Source organism: Delphinus delphis, chromosome 2, assembly GCF_949987515.2.
Source record: "Delphinus delphis chromosome 2, mDelDel1.2, whole genome shotgun sequence".
NCBI lineage: Eukaryota > Metazoa > Chordata > Mammalia > Artiodactyla > Delphinidae > Delphinus > Delphinus delphis.
In genome coordinates this window covers 13,145,835-13,167,251 of record NC_082684.1, presented here as the reverse complement: position 1 = coordinate 13,167,251, position 21,417 = coordinate 13,145,835, and the positions used below count along the sequence as shown (strand labels likewise).

General features: G+C 39.2%; 1 protein-coding gene across 4 annotated transcripts in view; it reads right to left on the bottom strand.

The window, feature by feature from the left end:
• The window catches only part of PPP4R3A (protein phosphatase 4 regulatory subunit 3A), a 39,110-nt gene extending 20,002 nt beyond the window's left edge, over nucleotides 1-19,108 (bottom strand). For all 4 annotated transcript variants that reach the window (XR_009518302.1, XM_060004037.1, XM_060004039.1 and 1 more), the window contains exons 1-3: nucleotides 18,842-19,108; nucleotides 6,950-7,005; nucleotides 3,816-3,914 (exon numbers count right to left, since the gene is read on the bottom strand). Coding sequence is in view for 3 of the 4 variants with exons in the window: in XM_060004037.1 (XP_059860020.1) it covers nucleotides 3,816-3,914; nucleotides 6,950-7,005; nucleotides 18,842-18,983 (297 nt within the window). In the remaining variant the exon portion in view is untranslated. The remainder of the gene's footprint in view (nucleotides 1-3,815; nucleotides 3,915-6,949; nucleotides 7,006-18,841) is intronic.
• Between the last annotated feature and the right edge of the window lie 2,309 nt (nucleotides 19,109-21,417).

Below are 21,417 nucleotides of genomic sequence, written 5' to 3'. Positions count from 1 at the left end.
AACTTGACACCGGTGCTTTGTGACCACCTAGAGGGGTGGGATAGGTAGGGTGGGAGCGAGATGCAAGAGGGAGGGGATATGGGGATATATGTATAGCTGATTCACTTTGTGATACAGCAGAAACTAACACACCATTGTAAAGCAATTTATATTCCAATAAAGATGTTAAAAAAAAACAAAGCTCGACACAATTGCCTACTTTCCTGAACACATTTCTACACATTTCTACAAATAACATACACTTTCGATTTTAAGGAAGGAAGTTCAAAGTTCAGAAATGGAATAAGCTTTCTTGTAAGTACAAGGTTTGCCAGCAACGGAAACATTCTAAAGATCCACTAAACTAACTGTGACTGTGACTTACAGTGCCCTGCAGACGCATAACATATAGAGTGGTAAAACATCCACTCACGTTTTATATCCATGGCCTCTTTTCCAGCAGACCAGGGCAAATCTCAGAGACAGTCCTAGCACTGTGCTCTGGTAGAGCCACAAAACTCTTCAAAGTTTAAGTAAAATTCAAACAAATACTGTGACCATAGAAAAAATATATAATTGTAAGCAATAAGAAAAATATTTAATATCAGTTAATTTAGAAACCAAGGGCCAAGAGCATTTACAAATTGGCTTTGGACCAAAGTAGGTCACTGATTTGGTATGAAAACGCTGGTTGGTAGCCCAAAATGATGATTAAGAAAAACTGAGTGGGAAACAAGTGCACCCACACAAAAATAAAACCACATAAAAAGTAACTGCAACCTATGTGTAGCAGAGCTATCCCCTAGGAATACCTGCTTAAAGTTAAGTAACCAAACCATGGAAGTTCTCCTTTCTACACACCCAAACCTATACCTCTCATGATCCCCTAGAAGCTCTAAAGTTTGTCATAAACCCCAACTGTATGTCAGTGTAGGGGCTCTAATTATAAAAAGATAACTTATACGTCTTCACAATTAAATACATTTTAAGGTAAAAGAAAATTTTTACAAAAGGTCGAAGACGTATTTTGGAATGAAATGAGTTTTGCTATCTTGGCCCTGTAATTTGAGACACTGCCACTAAACCAGCCCAAAAGGCCAAGATGAATGGCAAAGGGATGGAAAACTTAGGCCTTATATGAAATGACCAACAAACTTAAATTGCTTAGCATGGTTAAGAGATGCTGATGGATACTAGAAGGGAAGAAGTCCTGGACTAAGTCTAGAAAAATGCTGCAAGGCAATACCGTCTTGACCTTAACCCAGTGGGCAGCACCACTAAAAGGAGGCTAGGCACATTCACAGCTTTTACCTGGCATGGTCTCAAGTTGGCCCTGGATTTTTTTAAATTACGTAAGATCTCATCACAGCTTTAGACTCCTAGTATTCAAGCTATGGCTCTACCTATAGAAAAATGGTAGGGGTTTGTTTACAAAACCAATGATAAGGGATGAGAGCCCTTATTATAATGAAAAATGCCATCTTCTGGAGTTAATTTGCAAATACGAAGGCTGAACAGGTAATCAAAAAGACCTGTGTTTAGGAATTTGATCTTCTCAGGGAAACATGGTGAAACTGTAATAATCTGACAAATATGTTTCAGTCTTACTTTCAGAAGAGAAGCAATAGAAGAATGAAAATTTAAAAAGGAAAGTAGACTAAGCTAGAAGAGAGAGCTTTCCTTATGAGAAAGGATAAATCTCAGAAGTCAATCTGGACAGATATGAAGCAAATGAGAATGTGAAGATCATAAAGATATAAAAAGGAAAAAGAGATGCACCCAGACATAACTGCTATCAAGGAGAGTACTAGATAATGTGGAGATTTTTTAGTTGTTTCTAGATAAAAAAATGATGAGTTCAAGAAATAGAGAAACATAAGATCTCAGAGAACAAAATACAGTAAATTCCCTAAAATAAGCCAGGATCCAGAAATTAATTGAGAAGTACAGCCAGGATCATAAGAGTCATTGAGAAATGACATCTTGAACATAAACTATGTAAAAGTTGGGAGGGGAAGATCAGAAAGGAACAAAGTAGGCAGTGATTCCCAGGAAAGTTATTGTAGAGCAAAGTATACAAGTACTACTACTTGTGCCCCAAGAGAAAATTACGGAAAAATTCATGGTGTTACAGACTAAGGAGAAGCATAATAAAGCCCCAACAATTTTAAAGGAGAGCCAGGCATGACGGTTAACAGATTGAGTCCAGGTCTGAGTTAAATATTGACCCAATAAAAGATTGTGTCCAGGGTGCGACTGTTCATCTTAGAAAGGTGAAAGAGAACAAGATTTTTCTTAATAACGGGTGCTTTCAGCACCACCCTGAGCTCATTAATCTCTTCTCTTTCTATGGAAGAACTCCACATGACAAAATTCTAGAGGAACATGCTGTAAAAACAACTGTATGAGACAGAAAGCAAAGAAAACATGAAGAAAGCATAAAAACATGTTAGCTTTTCACATGTTAAGAGAAGGAAAGGGACAGCTTAACAGGCAGGTTAATTTATGAAAAACACAGCTAAGTAGAATTATATAGCAGAAATAAATCCTGCAAGTTAAGGAGAAACTGTGCCTCAAGAGCACTGTGGCTTCTCCTAAGTCAGTGGCTCTTAAACTTCAGGCTGCATCAGAATCACCTGAAGCAGGCGTTGACAAACGAGCCAAACCTGGACCACCACTTGTTTTTGTAAATAAAATTTTACTGGAAGAGAACGATGTCCATTTATTTATGTGTTATCTATAGCTACTTTCACAGTACAACAGCAGAACAGAATAGCTGTTAAACTGTATGGTCCACAAACCCTAAAATATTTACCATCTTGCCCTTTACAGAGAAAATCTGACTTAGAGGGCTTGTTAAAATAGAATTACTGGTACCTACTCATAGTTTCTGATTCAGTAGATCTGGGATGGGGGTCTCAGAATTTGCATTTCTAACAGATCCCAGGTCATGCTCATCCTGCTGGTCTGAGGACCACACCTTGAGAACCAATGAATTAAAGAATCTCCTGAAAGTTATTTATTCTCCAGATAAAATAAACATGAAGATAGAGAAAGCATCCTTAGGATGTAATGGTCTAAATAAGTCCATAACAAGAACCAGTGGCTTTAGCCATCAGAGCGCATAAAAAATGACCATTCTCAAAAGACTGTGGAGATTTTATCACTAGACTGAGGTACTAGAACCATTAAGGAATTCCAGAATCAATTGAGAACATGCATGATGACACTGAAGAGACAGTCAAGAGCCATAAGAAGTTACTGAACAAGGGGTAACACGATCAGACTTGCATTTTTAAAAAGATCACTCCAGCTGTGGTACAGATTTGGGAATGAAAGCAATGAACCAGGCAAGCAATGATGGTGGCTTAGTAAATTAACAGCAATGAAAATGAAGGTAAGTGAATGCATTTAAGACTTACAATTGAGGGACTGAATGGATATAGAAGATGAAGGAAGGATAAACACGTTTCTGGCTTCAGCAACTGGGTGGCATTTACTGAGATGAGAGAGATAGCTAGGAGAATGAACAAATCTCGGTGAGATTACGTTCAGTCTTAGACTATTAAATTTGAGATGCTAGTTAGCACTCATGGAGGAGCTCTCAAAAGCAGCTGGATATAAAACTCTGGAGTTCAGAAAAGGTCTGGGCTGGGTAGATTAATGTCAATAAACTGTACTTTCCTATAAATCAAGCTTTTTCACAGACAGCAGTGAATTTAGAAGATCTATATGAAATGTGTCTCTATTTAAAGTTTGGGGCATTAGCATAAAGCACAGCAAAAAACAAAATGCTTAAAAAGAAAGCATGTTGATTTTCTGATTTTTAAAATTACCTGACATATTTTCTCCCAAATTTCATCACATCCAGCTTTTTCTTGAAAGCTAAGGGCCAAGTCATAATTTTCTGCTTCAGACCACACAATCAAAGTGTCCTTGAGAGAAAAGAAGTCTGAATGATTAACATATATTATCACAAACTACTTCAAAGTATAAGGCAAATGAACAAAGCAATAGGGAATTGAGAACGGTACTCATTTTTACTTTTTGTAACACTGATGTCAGTAATTTCCAATGCCTTTTTGCACTTCACTTTATCCAATCTATAAAATGAAAACATTCTCCTTAAGGAGAAGTTGAACCAATATATGAAAAGCACTACAAATTGAGCACATAATCTAAATATATCAAAAGATACAAACTAAACATTATATCAATCCTTTGCTTGCACATTAAGTTACATTTTATGCTCTAGTCAAAACGCTCAAAGAGGAAGTCCTGAGTATTCAGTAGCAAGGGCATGTCAGGAGGATGTGATTAATAAACATAGCTGCTCCTCCTCCTCTCTAACTTTCAGTATCAGGTGTTCTTTACCTGGGGCACTTGAGGCCCATGACGCCCTTGAAATTATTGGCTAAATTTGTAACGTGAGCATTTACCTGGACAGAGGTTTTTTAACTTTCACCAAAGTTCAAGAAGCAAGATGCTCCTACCACCTACCACCCTTTTATTCATTTCATACCAATTTTTGTTTTTTTAATGATAGTTTAATAAACAGTTCAACAGTTTTTACTAAGATGTAATCTCAGCAAGACACTACAATTATAATACTGAGACCACTTTATATTTCCTGTAGTACAAATAGTCTGTATTCTACAATATGCATGGTATATTTATAGGGTCTAAGGTATCTTTTTGAAATTACTGACTATAAATAAACACATACACTGTTTCACAGCAATTAACCATTTCAAAAAAGAGCCTTCCAGAGGGATCTATGAATCACATTAAGAATCTGTGAATGGCACTAGGGAGAGTTACATTTGAAAACGAAGCCTAATGTAACAGCTACCATGTAGCCTTTTTCAAACTGGTCCAAAGAGACGAATTAGGAGTAGAAATTAGATGTGAACACAATATAAAGAAAAATAATTTAATCTAATAAGTAACTGAAAGGAGCCAAGCCAAGGCTGGCTGAGCATCTACTGAAATGATAAAAGCTCCTGTATTGAGGAGGAAACATGACTATATTTTAAGGTATCTTAAAAGATCTATGTAATTTCTAATACTTTTCAGTACCTCGTAAGGACACCACTTATTGTACACAAATGGATCCCATGTTTAAAAATTTGTCTGCTAAATTGCATATTTACTCTGTTCAATTATTTAACTGTCAATCATGAGACCAATAGTCTCTTACTGAACTAAAGTGATGCCAGCCAGAAGTAAATAAACAATCCTCTGATTAGGCTGTGCAGCATTACTAAGAGGATAAATCCGCAAATCTTACTCAGAATTCTAAAAAAGAGCTCAAAGACCCCTTTTTATTATCTTCAAGAACTTCAAGAGATCATAGATCCCAGGCAAGCAATCTGTTCCAGTGACTGAGTAGCTGTTCCAGCTCAAAATAATTTACATTAACATTGTAAGATCAACATGTCAGAAATTAGTCAGTTGGCCTCAGTTTCGTCTTTAAATAAATGGGATCATACTGTTTTGAAAACCAGTAATAAGGTAAGATCTATTGGAAGAAGTCTAAAACCACTATCACATTAGTAATAAGGTAAGTTTAAGACAATTGTAAGCAACTACTCTATTACAATGTATATTCAGAATCATTTGGAGGCTTAAATCAGGGCACAGATAGAAATACGCTCTTAGTTATCCATTTGACAAATTCATAAGTTTGAAAATTTTTAGGAATTACTCTTCTGTTTTCCTTGAAGAGCCTAATTTTCACCAAATCATCCTGCTTGCTTATCATCCAACAGCCTATAGGTTAAGACATATAGATTCGTTCATTCATCCTCAAAAGAGACTTGATCTTTTCTTTTTCTTAGGATGTGCTTTTACTATTCAGCTGACTGAAAACTCAAAACGTTAATTTATGTATAGAATATCAAAACCAAATAATACTCTAGTCTCCAGCCATTGCAATCTAACCTGAGGGTTTTCTTAAGAACACCAAATGCAACAAAGTGTATTTAACAGACCACTGAACCATCAAGAAAATATTTCATATTGTACCAATACCTGTTGGACAAATAAATCACCGTTATATAAATTTAGGAGTAAATATCCGATTTCCTAGGTACTATCTGTGTGACCTCAAGCAAGCCACAATCTTTAGGCATCATCTTATGTGCAAAATAAAACTAACTTGCCTCTAGTAGTATTTTAATAGTCAATGATGAAGCAAAGCACTTTATAATTTATAAAGTTATATATTTATATATTTATAAAGTAATATAAATGTGTTGGTAGTGTATTTTAAGTTATTTTATATCTGCATCTTCAGGGCAGTGAGGGAACTGATACTGATTTCATTGGCTTTGTAAAGCACTCAGTATTATCTACATGGGTATATTCTGAAATAAATACCAATTTTGATGACAGTGCTTGCAAGTATTAAGTGAGAGATTTACTTTCAGATATCTCTTGCATCAGAAGGGTACAAGAAAGAGAGTGTACTCAAATTGAAAGTTCTTAGAAAACTTACATCATTATAAGGTCCCAGTCAGGCTATATAAGAAATCAGATTCGTATTTATACTGAGTTGCTGTATAGAGATATGAATGTTCCTCCTGCACTAGCATTTACAACAGTGAAGGAAGGAGTTTCTACCATTTAATTGTGTTAGTAGCTGATTATTCCATCAGTGGTCACTTTTTAAATTCTCTTTAGGTAGAAACAAGAAAACTGTGTCGTTTTAGGTTTTAACTTTTGAGAATAAGGCTCAGTTAGTCAAATATCTAGAACTTAGCTTAACTTGAAGCAAGTTTTTCTTTAATTTAAAATGACTGCTTTATATATACAGAGATTGGTAGAACTGGATTTTAGAATTAGACTGGCAAAGCATCTTATAATCTACTCCAAAATTTTCATTGTAAGGAATCAGATGGCAAATTTTCATTTAATCACCAAATCGAGAGGATAATATGCAAGATAAAGAACATCTTCAAAATTTTACCTGTTGTTTCTGGTATGCAGTATTAGGATTTATTTTGGACTCTAAAAGTAGAGAACCTAGGAAAGAGGAAAAAGAAAAAACAAACACATTCCATTATGTAACTGTAAAGCAGCAAAATTATATTCCCTTACATACACACACATTTCCTTTTTTGAAGGACTGATGCACATACAACTTCAGTTGAGGAAATATTATTTTAAAACAATACAAATTTAAATATAATAGCCTGTAACCTAAGAAATGCTTGCTTTATACATGTTTACTTTTAACAAAACAGACACGATCATCTAAAGAGCGAGCACTAGATGGTAAGAGAAATCTAACAACTCCTGGGCAGCAGAAGGTAGTGAAACAGCACAGTGTGAAGCCAGATGATCTGGGATTAAATCTCTAATATACAGTATTATTAGAGAAATAACTTAAAACATGCAAATAAGCATTATAAATAAAATCTGGTCTCTCTCAAGACTGAAAATAAGAATTCACTGGTAAAAGTCTGAAAACATCAAGGATATGATCCATTGCCCAAGTACATCCCCACATTATGATTCACCTTCAGAAAGTCTTATATTTCTGTTTAATACAGAAATCACACTTCTCCATCTTCAAATTATCAATTTACTTCTCAGAATAAGCTAATTTGCACATTTCTGTTTTTCCCCGGCAGTATCGTAAGACTCAAGGTATTAGAAAATAACTACTGCTTTGTGACAAAGAGCAAAATAATAATAAAAAATTTTATTTAAGTATAGTTGATTTACAATGTTGTGTTAAATTTCTACTGTACAACCAAGTGATTCAGTTATACATATATATATATATATATATATATATATACACACACACACACACATTTTTCATATTCTTTTCCATTATGGTTTAATCACAGGATACTGAATATAGTTCCCTGTGCTATACAGTAGGACCTTGTTGTTTATCCATTCTGTATGTAATAGTTTGTACCTGCTAACCCCAAACTCCCAATCCATTCCCTCATTCCCTCCCCTACCCCATCTCCCCCTTAGCAACCACAAGTCTGTTCTCTATATCTGTTAGTCTGTTTGTTTCATAGATAAGTTCATTTGTGTCATATTTTAGATTCCACATATAAGTGATATCATATGGTATTTGTCTTTCTCTGTCGTACTTACTTCACTTAGTATGATAATCTCTAGGTCAATCCATGTTGCTGCAAATGGCATTGTTTCACTCTTTTTTTACAGCTGAGTAGTATTCCATTGTACACAGGTACCACATCTTTATACATTCACCGGTCGATGGACAGGTTGTTTCCATGTCTTGGCTATTGTAAACAGTGCTGCTATGCACACTGGGGGGCATGTATCCTTTCAAATTAGTTTTCTGCAGCTATATGCCCAGGAGTGGGATTGCAGGATCATATGGCAACTCTGTTTTTAGTTTTTTAAGGAACCTCCATACTGTCTTCCATAGTGGCTGTATCAATTTACATTCCCACCAACAGTGCAGGAGGGTTCCCTTTTCTCCACATCCTCTCCAGCATTTGTTATTTGTAGACTTTTTAATCATGGCCATTCTGACTGCTGTGAGGTGGTACCTCATTGTAGTTTTTATTTGCATTTCTCTAATAATTAGCAATGTTGAGCATCTTTTCATGTGCCTGTTGGCCATCTGTATGTCTCCACAAAAAGCAAATTTTAAGACTAAATGTATACCTCTCCCCTCCTCAACCAATTCCAGTTTAAAGCCAAGTTCTGACCCAAAATACTTGAGAAAAAGCATTTCCTCTGCAGCTGTCTCTCATCCAAAGCTTTCAACTCTTCTCATATTACATTAAACAGTTGCTTTATCCATTCCAAATAGTGGCTAGACACTTGAGAAAAGGGCACTCTTAACATTTCCAAATTTGACTAGTTTTGCCTTTATGTTAAAATTTGTTTACTAAGTTTATGATACTGCCCCGTGTTAGTAATTTACTGATCATTCACTACCATGGGCTGGTAATGATGCTCAGTGATATTGAATATATATAGTAAAATACCAGCATTTGCCAAGCTGCAGTGACTTAATTTGCAAACACCTTGTGCACAAGAAAGCTTCCCACTTTACTTGAATCTTTCCAGTGTATAGCACAGGTGAACTGCTTAACCCAAAATCTGTCTCTTACCCTTTCTGTACTTAAGGTAACTAAACAGTCTCCCTATTTTCTCCACCTGTACTCCCAACACCCCATTTCTTTAAGCTCTTTTCTTTTTACTATTTTTGGCTCACTGAGGTTCAGACAAATATTCTCACATTCTGGAGGAAGCCTGATTACTCTTCTTCCCATTTTTCCAACTTTTGCCACAATAATCAAAATAAATTTTCCAGTGCCCCTTAATTTTCTTTATGCACAATCAACGAATTTTTATTTCGGTAATTACTAAGAGCTGTCTAGTGATATATTTATAAGAAGAAAAAGCAGCAAGCAAAGGAACTCAATGTCTAGAGTCCCTTAAAAGTATTAAAATTTCCAACTATCTCTGTAAATATTCTTTCACTGTTTGTTGTTTAATTACTAGAACAAAAATTGCACCCTATTATTTCCCAATGAAATCACAAAGTATGTCAAGTACATTATGGATCAAACTTTTAAAAGATGAGTCATGGCATATAATCATATTCAAAACATGTTTCTATGAGAAAATACATTCCAAAAACCCTACTTTGAAATATATCATGTCCTCAAAAAACAATCAATCCGCAGAAAACTACATAAATAATAGAGTGAAACAAATGGATTACTTTATAACATATTTCAGAAGATGCAAGAGATCTAATGTCATAGAACCAAACTAAGTAAGTAATGCCACCTTAAAAGTCAAACTGCACAAAAGCACAAAGGAAAAAAATCAGACATCATTGATAAATGATGGTAACTGGACATAATCAAAATTAAAAACAAAAATAAAAAATGCTACAAACAATACCATTAAGAATGTGAAAAGAACCCACAGAATGTGCAAAATTATTTGGAAATCATATATCTGATAAGGGACTTGCATCCAGAACTCTTACAACTCAATAATAAAAAGATAACCCAATTTAAAAATGGGCAATGGATCCGAGTAGATAGTTCTCCAAAGAAGATATACAAATGGAAAATAAACATGAAAAGAAGCTCACCACCTTTAGTCATTAGGGAAATGCGAACCAAAACCACAAAAAGATAACCATTTTACACCAGCTAGGAACCCTATAATCAAAGACACACAATGACGTGAGCTGGCAACCATGTGGAGAAATTGGAACCCTCATACATTTTTCTTGTAGGTATATAAAAAGGCATCCACTTTGGAAAAATTTGGCAGTTCCTCAAAAAGAGAGTTACGGGCAATTCCACTCCTAGGTACATACAAGAGAAACAAAAACATTTGCCCACACAAATTTGTGTACACACAGCAAAAAAGTGGAAACAATCCAAATGTCCAAAAACTGATGAATGGGTAAATAAAATGAAAGACTATTCGGCTATACAAAGATATGAAGTTCTGATCCATGCTGTAACTGAACCTTGAAAACGTAAGTTAAAGAAGCCAGTTACAAAGAACCACATGTTTTAGGACTGCATTTATATGAATGGTCCAGAATTTGCAAATTTAGAGGATTTGTAGATTAGTGGCTGTTTAGGACTGCGAGGAAGGGGGAACAAATGGGTAGTGATTGCTAATGGGTACACGATTTCTTTTAGAGGACAAAATGGTCTCTCATTGTGGTGATGGTTGCATAACCCTGTGAATATACTAGACAATACGGAACTATATACACTTTGAATGAGATGGCATGTGAATTCTGTTAAAAAAAAGCTAAAGTGTAAATATTCATACAATGGAATATCATACAGCAATGTTAATGCATGAACCAAATATATGTAAATGCAAAAATGTATATGAACCTTACAAACATAAATGAAAGAAGCCTCAGACAAAAGTATATACCATAAGTCCATTTACATGAAGTTCAAAAAGTGGCAAAAATTAATCTATGGTGTTAGAAGTTAGGTTGTTGAGGGGAAGGGGAGAGATAGTGACTGAAGAGAGACATGAAGCAGGTTTCCGGAGTGCTGGTTATGTTGTTTCTTCGTCTTTGTGCTGGTTATTTTGTGAAAAATTCATCAAGCTGAATACTTAAGATTTGTGTACCTTTTTGATGTATTATACTTTAAAAGTTTTTTTTTTTTTTTTAAGTTTAAGAGAAGGGGTAAAATGACACACAGCATAGGGGCTGGAGCTATCACTTCAAGTTGTGATTTCAAGAAACACACACCTGGGACTTCCCTGGTGGTGCAGTGGTTAAGAATCTGCCTGCCAATGCAGGTAATACAGGTTCAATTCCTGGCCCAGGAAGATCCCACATGCTGCAGAGCAACTAAGCCCGTGCGCCACAACTACTGAGCCTGCGCTCTAGAGCCCGTGCTCTGCAACAAGAGAAGCCATGGCAATAAGAAGCACGCACACTCCAACGAAGACCCAACACAGCCAAAAATAAATAATTTAAAAATAAAACAAAAAAACCCACACACCTGACTTGGCAACTGCTAAAACAAAACACCAACACCAACTATTATTTTTTGAGTACAAGTTTTTTTGCCTTTTTTTTTTTTGCATTTGTTTCAAAACTCGGTAGTGTTACAGTGTTAGGATGACTAAAAAGGAAAAATCAATCACAAATTCAAAGTATGAAGTGTTCCCTTCCGAAATGCTGGTGAAAACAAGAATAAGCACATACTAGAAGCTTCTGGTAAGTTTTTCTTTTTCCTGGGCCATTCAAGATGTCAGGGGGAAGCATCTCTCCTGAAACCATTTCAGCCATATCCAATGGTTTTAGTCTAAGATATAACTTTAGGAAGTCCAGCTCTGGTCCCCAAATACCATGTTCCCCAAGATGTCAGTAGGCTGTAGAGGCTGGAATATGGGAAACAGCCTTTTAACTGGGGGGCTAAGTAAGATAATAATGAAAAGACACATTTCTAGTTTTATTCCTAGTCCATCTATTAGGTTCCCCACTCCCATCTCATAGTTTCTACTGAATAAAATTATAAGCACTTATCCAATCAACTGAAAAAGATCCAGCTGAGTGTTAATATGCATTTACACAATCCTTCCCCCCAACAAGTTTATTTGTTATCAATTGCTACAGCTACAGTACTGGGAACAGTAGTTCCATCCCAGTAATAAGTGGGTATGGAAGGGGATGTAGAGTTCAACTATAGGTGTGAGGCATTTATCATGGTAGCAGAGATAACAAGGGGAGAAATGAGGAAAATTTTCCTTAATAGAAGACCTTAAATGACATCAAGGGAGTTAAAGTTCTCATTAAGGGGAACACAATGCTTTTGATAATGGGTAGATCCAGTATATCTTAGTAACTGAAACACATACGTAAAACAGCCCCCCACCCCAATTTATCTGAGGAACACATTCATCCTATCCAATGAAATAGATGCCTTTATCCTCCAAGAGGAATTCATTCTCACCCCCACCCCCCACCATGACACCATCTCCTCACACATCTGAGAAAGACACTCACACAGACAAGAGAAAGACAAGCCTACATAGCAAACCCCAATATCAAGACTTGAGAAAGGTCTTCCCACTTCCCACCTGAATGACTGGGAAGGAAATATGGAAACACAAAAATCGAGAGATTGATGTAGCTAAGGGGAATGCATCAATACATGTAATTAAGTTTGTCACTGCAGAATCTATCATTCAGACCACTAGCAAAATCAGCCACGCTCAGGTGAACTAAATACTCCTGCACAGCAAATGCTTGTCAGAGTCCATCCCCAAGATTCTGACAGGCGTGCAAGGCCATATTTGCACATATACTTCTTCAAAAAATAAAGAGGGTCCTTAATTCTCATTTACTATTACCCAAACTGAACATCAGCACAACCCTTTTGGAGGGTCATTTGCCTTTATCTACAAAGCTTCTAAACACATACTACTCTTTGGTCCAACAATCCTAGGAAATTATCCTACACTCTCATACAGGTGCCAAGTATATGAATACAGATGTCATTAGCAGTGTTTGTAAAGGCAAAAAAAAACTAGAAACAATGTATGAGCCAGCTGGAGAGTGTGGGGATCTCAAGAGGCCTCAAGAGGCCTCAAAACTATTTTCATAATATTACTAAGAGATTATTTGCCATTTTCATTCTTATTTTTCTCACAGTGTCTACACTGATAGTGCAACAGATTGAATGCAGAAGCAGAAAAGAACACTTAAAAAAAAATTGAACCAGACATTATAAAGAGATTTGTAAAACTGTAAAACAGTGACATTCTTGTCACTGAATTCTTGCTTTAGAAAAGATTTTTAAAGTCTTGTTTTAATTTCTAATATGCTAAATATCAAAAGATATTTTTTATTTAAACATAAACAAAAGCTATTAGGGATCCTCAATTTTAGTACTATAAAGGTATCCTGAGGGAAAAAATCTGAGAAATGTTACTCTATGCCACCAACACTGTACTGTGTGAATTCAATATATACAGTGGAATACTACGCTAGTTTTAGATGAGATAGATCTGTATATCCTGACACAAACAGAGGCCCCAAATATACTGATAACAAGGAGATCTGTACACTCAGGAAATGGGGGGACAATGGTAAAGAAGGGGAAATGCCACTCATAACATCACCAAGACAACTACAGGTAAAGCTGTCATAGACTGATAGCAAGAAAAAGTGACAATAAAACAAACAGTACAATTATGGGTATAAACAATTAGGTCATTAAAAACGTTCCCTCCCTACTACTTCACATCTTGGTTCCTCTTGAACTTTTCTAGTATCCTGCTGCAAACCCCCAATACACTCCTATCAAAACAAAACAAGCACCTCCAGGGATGGGGGAGGGTAGTTAGTACATGCAGAATGAAGTCTCATCTGAAGAGTTGAAATCGGAGAACTTAAAACTAGTGCCTGTAGTATAGATCCAGCCAGCAGACAGCTTGTTTGATTCCTAGTTCTAACAAACATACTCATACACTAAATTCATGCAAATCTTTTATAATGGAAAGATTTTACATTGGAAAAAAAAAAAAGTCAATGCACCAAGACTTATGGTTAGAAAAAAATAATACCTCTTAGGGTTGCTTTTGAATATTAACTGAAATTTTATATTAAAGCGCCTACCCCAGAACCTATCACATAACCAGCACTCAATACTTTTCTTTAACAGCATGATCAGAATATCATTTCCCTGGCATCACTATAATCTTGAATAGTAGAAAAATTAGTACTGATAACAATGATCCAGAAACACATTACAAATAAAAGGCTAACCAACACAGGCTCATTAGACTGCCTAAGAAAAACCTTCTAATATATAGTATTTAGGAAATATTCCATGAAAATTGTTGAGATTTTTTAACCTTGTTTACACAGTTTAATTTAGCTGGAAAATTCACTTGTTCAGAAGATATCAATTCCCTTCACTGGAGAAATGATAATACTGTAGTTTCTATAATTTTATGGCTTTATTTTCAATACCAACCAATCAATCAGATTCGGGTAATACGGGAGTATCTGGTTTGCAGTTAAGAAACTTAGATCCTGACCTCAGTTCAGATTTGGATAAATACTTAAGGATTTCAGAATGAAGAGCTTCCAGGTCTGCTGCTCTTAAGTAAACAGTTCAATCTTACTGGCAATATACTGGCTTTTCCAGTATATTGAGATTATCAACGGTCAAAGCTAAGGGCAAGAGCTTAGGTACTATGCTTCCTTAGGAGAAAGAAAACACCATCAAAATGAATTAATGGAAGTCCAAAATCTCATGATGATAGGAGACTAGTGTATGTTTCAAACCTATAGCAGGTCTGTGTTCCAGGTCCCTCCCTCCCAATTTTGTGGACCACAGATTACACATGGCATTTAAAACCTAAAATGAAGGCTTGGGAAAAAAAAAAACTTGGTAGCATTATGTTAAAAGGTCCCACCCCTGTGTCAAGCCTTCACTACACTCCAACCCCATCAGGTATACCCAGTGTAGCCAATGGCCCTCAAACTTTCAAAAGCTATCACATGCAACAGATGAAAATAAGGGTTTGGTTATCCTAAGCCTATTAATTTTCCACAAAGTAGGTCTACACAGGAGAAAAAAAGCACATTTATATCAACTTTTCAAAGTGAAATATTTCTCCCAGTACTGACACTGGGTTCTTCTTGGTAGCTAAATTTGTAGTGCTTACTATATGCAAGATTATATACTACTTACTGATTTATAAGAATAACAAAAAATGCTGATGCTATCTCTTTATTTCTCACCACCGCAGCCAAAACAAAACAAAACAGACTCTCCTACCCAAACTGTTGACCTCCTTTTCTATTTATAGTAGGAGTAGAGGCAGATCTACCTACAACCAAGTTCTACCAAGAGGAAGAAGCACAGGATTCCAGTTTTTACCATTAGCTAGCAGCACTACCTTGAACAAAACATTTCCTCATGTCTCATTTCTTCATGCCTCAAATAACAATGAAAATGAAATCTTTTTAACTTTGACTAGACAAGTCAGAATTAAAATCATTATGAAACGTAAAATATACTTCATAAAACTTAAAGTGAAAACCAAATATAAGAACACTATTCTTTTTTTTTTGGCGGTACGCGGGCCTCTCACTGTTGTGGCCTCTCCCGTTGCAGAGCACAGGCTCTGGACGCGCAGGCTCAGCGGCCATGGCTCACAGGCCCAGCTGCTCCGGGGCACGAACCCATGTCCCCTGCATCAGCAGGTGGACTCTCAACCACTGCGCCACCAGGGAAGCCCCAAGAACACTATTCTTGATGATTGGCAAAGTAATCCAGAATAAAGAGTATAGACGTGATTTTATGTTCAAAGACATCCTTCAGTGTGTGGAGAAATTCCAATTTCTTTACTTTATCAATTCTAAAATTGGCAGGTGGAGGTGGTAAAAATAATAACGGAGAAAACAAGTAGAATGATTTGAACATAAAGTGAGAGAGTAAGTAAAGGATGACATCATTACCCTCACTTCACCAACCTAACAGGGACAGCATAAACTGGGAGAAGAAAAAAAACAATACTAAATAATCTTTATTGGAGGATGGAACTTTGCAGGTACATGGCTATGAGGTAATGAGGTAATCTACCTTCGTTTTTAAAAAAAGATATGTTCCTACAACATATCTGCCAGTAGGAACCTACTGAATAAGCATGCAATCCAGAAAATGGGCTCAGTAACTTAGTGGGACATCTCTCCTCCAAGGCTGGGAGAGCTACAGATTTGCCAAGCACTCAGCTCCAGAGGGGAAGGGCATACTTACCCAGACAGCTATGCCCTGTAACAGGGAAGACACAAATACTTCCATTCAGAAATTTCGTTCCTGATTTTTAGATAAGTGTATATGCTCCTCTAACAAGATAAATGACTCATTTTATGGAAAACCAGAAACAACTTTCCATTTTGCTCATCGCAATAAAAAGAAAATTCTCAATTATCCTGTAGTGGAAAATGAGGGAAGCACACAATAATGGATAATCCAAGCTAGCAGCCAATACAAAACTCCCACATGTGGCTTGGAGATAAACTGTAATTTTAAATATCTTTAGGCTAAAAATTGTTTTCATTTTCTTTGAAATGAACCTTGAATCTAAGTATAAAGCAGCAAATACAAGTAGACAATAATATGGGAGTTTAAAACACACTATTAACAGTTAATGATGTTAATTAAGTAATTCATAATACTAGTTTCAAGTCATAGTCTAGAAGTCTTATTCAATCCCTGACACCTCTCCCCCACCTCAGTTCGAACACTGATCTTCCTTGCTTTTTAACCTAGCTATGTGATTTTAAGTTATTTAGCTTCTTTGAGCCTCAGTTTCCTGATCTATAAATATGGCTAATAACAGTACCTACACCAAGAGGACACCAGAGGATACAAGTGAAGAATCTCCGGCACACAGTAGACACTCAATAAATTTTGACTATTATTCCTATTTGGAGTTTTCCTGTTAGGAAAAAAAACCCCATAAATCGTCAAATTAAAGATTATTTACAAAGTATTTCACAAGTATCCTGGAATTTTCTAAGCCTACTCTTTGGATTTAGTTTTCCTAACAACTTATAAATTTAACAAGGGGACAGTCAGTTTATTTCAGCTTTCCCTATTAGATAAAAATGGAAAAAACCCGGATTCCTATATTATTGTGTTAAAAGAGTATGATTCCCTATGACAATATGACGTTAAGACTTAATGCTTAAAAATACTTTAAACAAAGGACTTTGTATAATGAGTCCAATTAAACACGGGATGTGAAGGTATGTCTTATTTCAAATTATTATGAGGTTTCAAAGAATTCATCTCACATCTACACGATTAACCGAACCTATAAAGCCTATACTTTCCAACTCACTATGTAAAAAGTTTTCCAAACAAGCAAAAACACAGAAGTTAGAATAGTTGGTTACTATATGATAGTCATACAGAAAAGTACACTAACACTTCACATTCAAACTTGTATTTTAAGAGACAAATAATATAGGCCTCAGAAAAATTTACCCAATGTGTTCAAAACCCTTTAAATGCCTCCAAGGAAAAATAATTTTTCTCCAGTTTTAAGTTATTTTGGGGAGGCTTATAAAGTAATCTGTGGGCAATATACTCCAAGTTACCATTTTTCTTTCAATTCAAATTGAAAAGCAATGTCCCTACAGTCTTCAATTACAGAATGGTGAGTCTTATTTGTTTTCCGTGGAATTGGAGTTCTGGGTAGGAAGTCCAATTAAAGGTCCTTGAAATGAGTTTGTAGTAATTTAGATACAGACCTACAATCGTAATAAACTCAGCTACCATAAAATTATAGGCTATCGTTACAAGGCAGATTTTCAAATTCAGAAGGAACTATTTTGAAAAAAGTTTTACTTGATGTGAACATTTTAAGGGAAATTCATAGTACGCCACCGGAGGAAGTGGCAATCCCTAAACTGCGTTAAGTCTTTAAAAATGTGAAACACTTATCTTCAATCAACGTGGTCTTTGAACTTGAAGGGCTGTTTCAAAATATGTGAAACACATGCATCCCTAGGGCAGATTCGAAAGGTTTTAAAGGTTTCTGCCAACTTCTCCCCACCTGTTAGCTGAACCAAATTATGAATATACATTTAAGCAACGGATAAAATGCTCGGATAAAATGATTCCAAAGTTGCAGGGCGTTTACCCAGTGAAACTACACACAAAGTTCTGCACTTCTAATGAAAAAGACAACTAACGCTGCGGGAACACAAATCTCTCTTCCCACGGCAAAGAAGCACTTCCTCTGCCGAGTGCAGAGTTGCCAGATCCAGAACCAGGGTTGCCAACCTACAACAGGATCGGAAAGATGCAGCAATGATACGTTAAAAAACAAAAAAAAAGAAGAAGAAAAGCACAACAAAATGTTTATGCTCCAAAAAGTTAAACAGCTAAGAACTTTCTCAGCTCCGAGAAAAGTTTCATGGCTGCTTTACAGACGCTTGAACTAAGGCAGAAGATCGGTTTGATCAGTAGCTTTCTCAAGGTCACTCTTGTGCAAAGTAACTGCACGGTCCGGGCTCCCGCTCCCAGGCCCCCGACCTCTGCACACGCCCCGGCGGCACCGCTCAGACGCGCCTGGCTCCGCCCGTGCCCGCACAAGTGCGACGGGGCACTCAGAGAAAGAAACACTTGGAGCGCTCTCCGGGCAGCTCCGGGAGGACAGGGGGGCCGGGGGCCCGTCCTCCCCCGAGGCGGCGGCCGCCGCGGCCCAAGCCGCCGCCTCCGTTCCCTCCGTTTTCTCAGGCAGAGGACCGCTAGCCCCACAGGACCGGGCAGGTGGCCCAGGGGCGCGGGCGAGGCGAGGGTCCCGCCGCGAGGGGTTCACTCACCGTCACTCTCGGCCCTGACAAGCAGGGACATGCCCTTCAGCCGCTCCACGTAGCCGGACGACACATGCCCGGTGCCCCGGTCGTCCCACTGCCGGTCCTCGTTGAGTGTGTAAACCTTCACCCGCCGCCGGGTGTCGGTCATCGTGCCGCCCGGGGGCCGGGGCAAAGGCCCCGCCGGAGTCGCCCGGGAAGGGGGTCCGGGGAAGGCGGGAGCCGAGGCGAGAGGACGCCCACGAGCGGAGGGCTCCCCGGCCTCACTGCCGCCGCTGGCCGCCCCGGGGCCGCGCTGCCGCCCTCATGGCCCGCCGCCGGGCCTGAGCTTTGGCCCCCGCCTTTCCTCGCCTCCGGCTCCTCGGCGCTATTGTCCAGGCCCGGCGAGGCCGGCCGCCCCGAGGGGGCCACGCAGCGCTTCGCAGCCTCCCGCCCCGCCGCGCTAGGAACTCGCGGCGCCGTTCACTGCCCTGCTCCCGCCTCCGCCATGATCTCCGTGAAGCTGCTTCCCGCGCCGCCGCCGCCTCCTCAGGCCGCCGCCGCCATGTTTTCCTTCCTTATACCTGGCCCTGCCACCGCAGCCGGGGACTGCGCTCCGCTCCCCTGCTTCAAATGTCCGAAGCCGACCGGCGCCTGGTCCTGCTGCAGCTGCCACCACTACGCGGGAGACTCCGAGAGCCCCCTGGCGCACGAGCGCTCTTGGCTACTGGGAGTCCTTTTCCCTCCGCCGCTGCCGCCGCCGCCGCCTCTTCCGCTGCCGCCGCCGCCTCTTCCGTCGCCTCTTCCGTCTTCCTCACAGAGCCAAAGTCGCCGCCATCTTGGTTCGCCCCTCAATAGCGGCGCGCGGGGCCACCCCGGTAGCAGCTGCAGGGGCGGCCCATTGGCCCCACCATTTAAAGAGACAGGAGGGAAGCCGCGAGCCTCGCAGCGGCGGAGGCCTCGGACGGAGGCGGTAGGCGGGTGTCGGGTTGCCGAAGTGGCGGGAGCGCAGGGAGTGGAGGACGCGAAACGCTGGTCGCGCCGGTGACGGACCGAGGCTCCCTCCCGCTCCCTGCACGGTACTGTCGTGCGAGCGCGGGGCGTGTGTACGTCCGTCGCTCCCTGTGTTCGTCATCAGCCCCGTTCGGGATTCGCAAGGGAAGTGGAGTCCGCCTCCGGCTGCTGATCCCTGAGCTGGTCTCTGCGCGCCGGGCGCTTGGCGTCTCCGGCTCTGGGTCCGCCCGCCGCCTACCCGGGTGGCTCGCCGTCCAGCCGCCGCTCCCTGCAGGCGTCGGGCGGCATCGGCCTGGGGCTTTCCTGCGGCGCGCCCGCCTCCGCGAGTGTGCTGTTCGAGCCGCCTTTGGGGCTGGACTGGGCACCCGGAGCGCGGAGGTCGGTGGCGCCGGAGCCTCGCAGACTCAGGCCTTTCTCCTTTGGGAAGAAATTGAGAAGTTTTCGGGAAAGACCGCAGGTTTGGCCGCAGGTCCTGGGAGCTGCCATAGGGCACGCACCGAGATGGGAGTCTGGAAACTTGGCACAGTTTTCTATTTCTGAGCGTGGTACCAAGCCTGAAGTGACGAATCTAAAACCTCTCCTTAAAATAGCTGCTACCTCTTTTTCCTCCAGAATTGTTATTTTCTAGCTCTTCATGTTGCAAAAAGAACTTGAGGGGCTTACAAAAACCAACGGGGTACTGTATAAATTCTCAACGTTCACTGTTAAGCACTGTTAATCTTCACAGAGGAATGTCGTTCCCATTCCTATCACACAAATGATAGCCACCATTTGGGGGGCTTTTACTCTTTGCCACGCCGTCTAGGTCATTGCTGGCCACTGGAAACAAAATGTGAGCCGCGTATGTAATTTCACATTTATGGTAGCCGCTTCTTTAAAATGTTTGAAGAAACTGCTGAAATTTGTTTTTATAATGTATTTTGTTGTGTTTAGAAAAAAATGTTGCCTGCCATTCCACTTCTACAAGATTCCAGCCATTAGCCACTGCAGTGGCTCACGGACAGTGCACCCTGAGGGGAATTCAGGAAGGAGAAAAACAGGAAGCATTCTGTACTTTGGATAAACTGGCCCCTGGAAAAATAAGAAACATAGCTAAGGAAAAATTTCAGTGACCCCGAGATTCTAACATCTTCCCAAACGTAGAAAAGCACTAAAATCATTGAGATGTCTGTTCTTTGTGATTAGCAGTAACCTTTTCATGCTTGACTACAAATGTTTTTCACAGCAAAAAAGTTCGTATATATTCCTGGCTCCTCCCTGACCTCTATGGAGCAGTTCCTCAGAGCTATCCGAGAGGCTGTCTCCTAGGCTATAGCCCTCAGTAAGGTCCCAGAACAGAACTTAACTCACAACTTTTACATTTTGCCTCTTTATTTCAGTTGACAGTTTAATGCGATATCTTCAATATAAAATGAATGAGATATTTTGAATTACTTTTTTTTCATACTAAATTCAAACTGTGATGTGTATTTTACCTTTAGTGTAAATTTCTATTTGGATGCTGAATTTTCATTGGAAATACCTGATGCGTATTTAGGTTTCACTAAATTTACACTTGAAAAAGTAGATTCACATATTAAAGTTACTTGAAA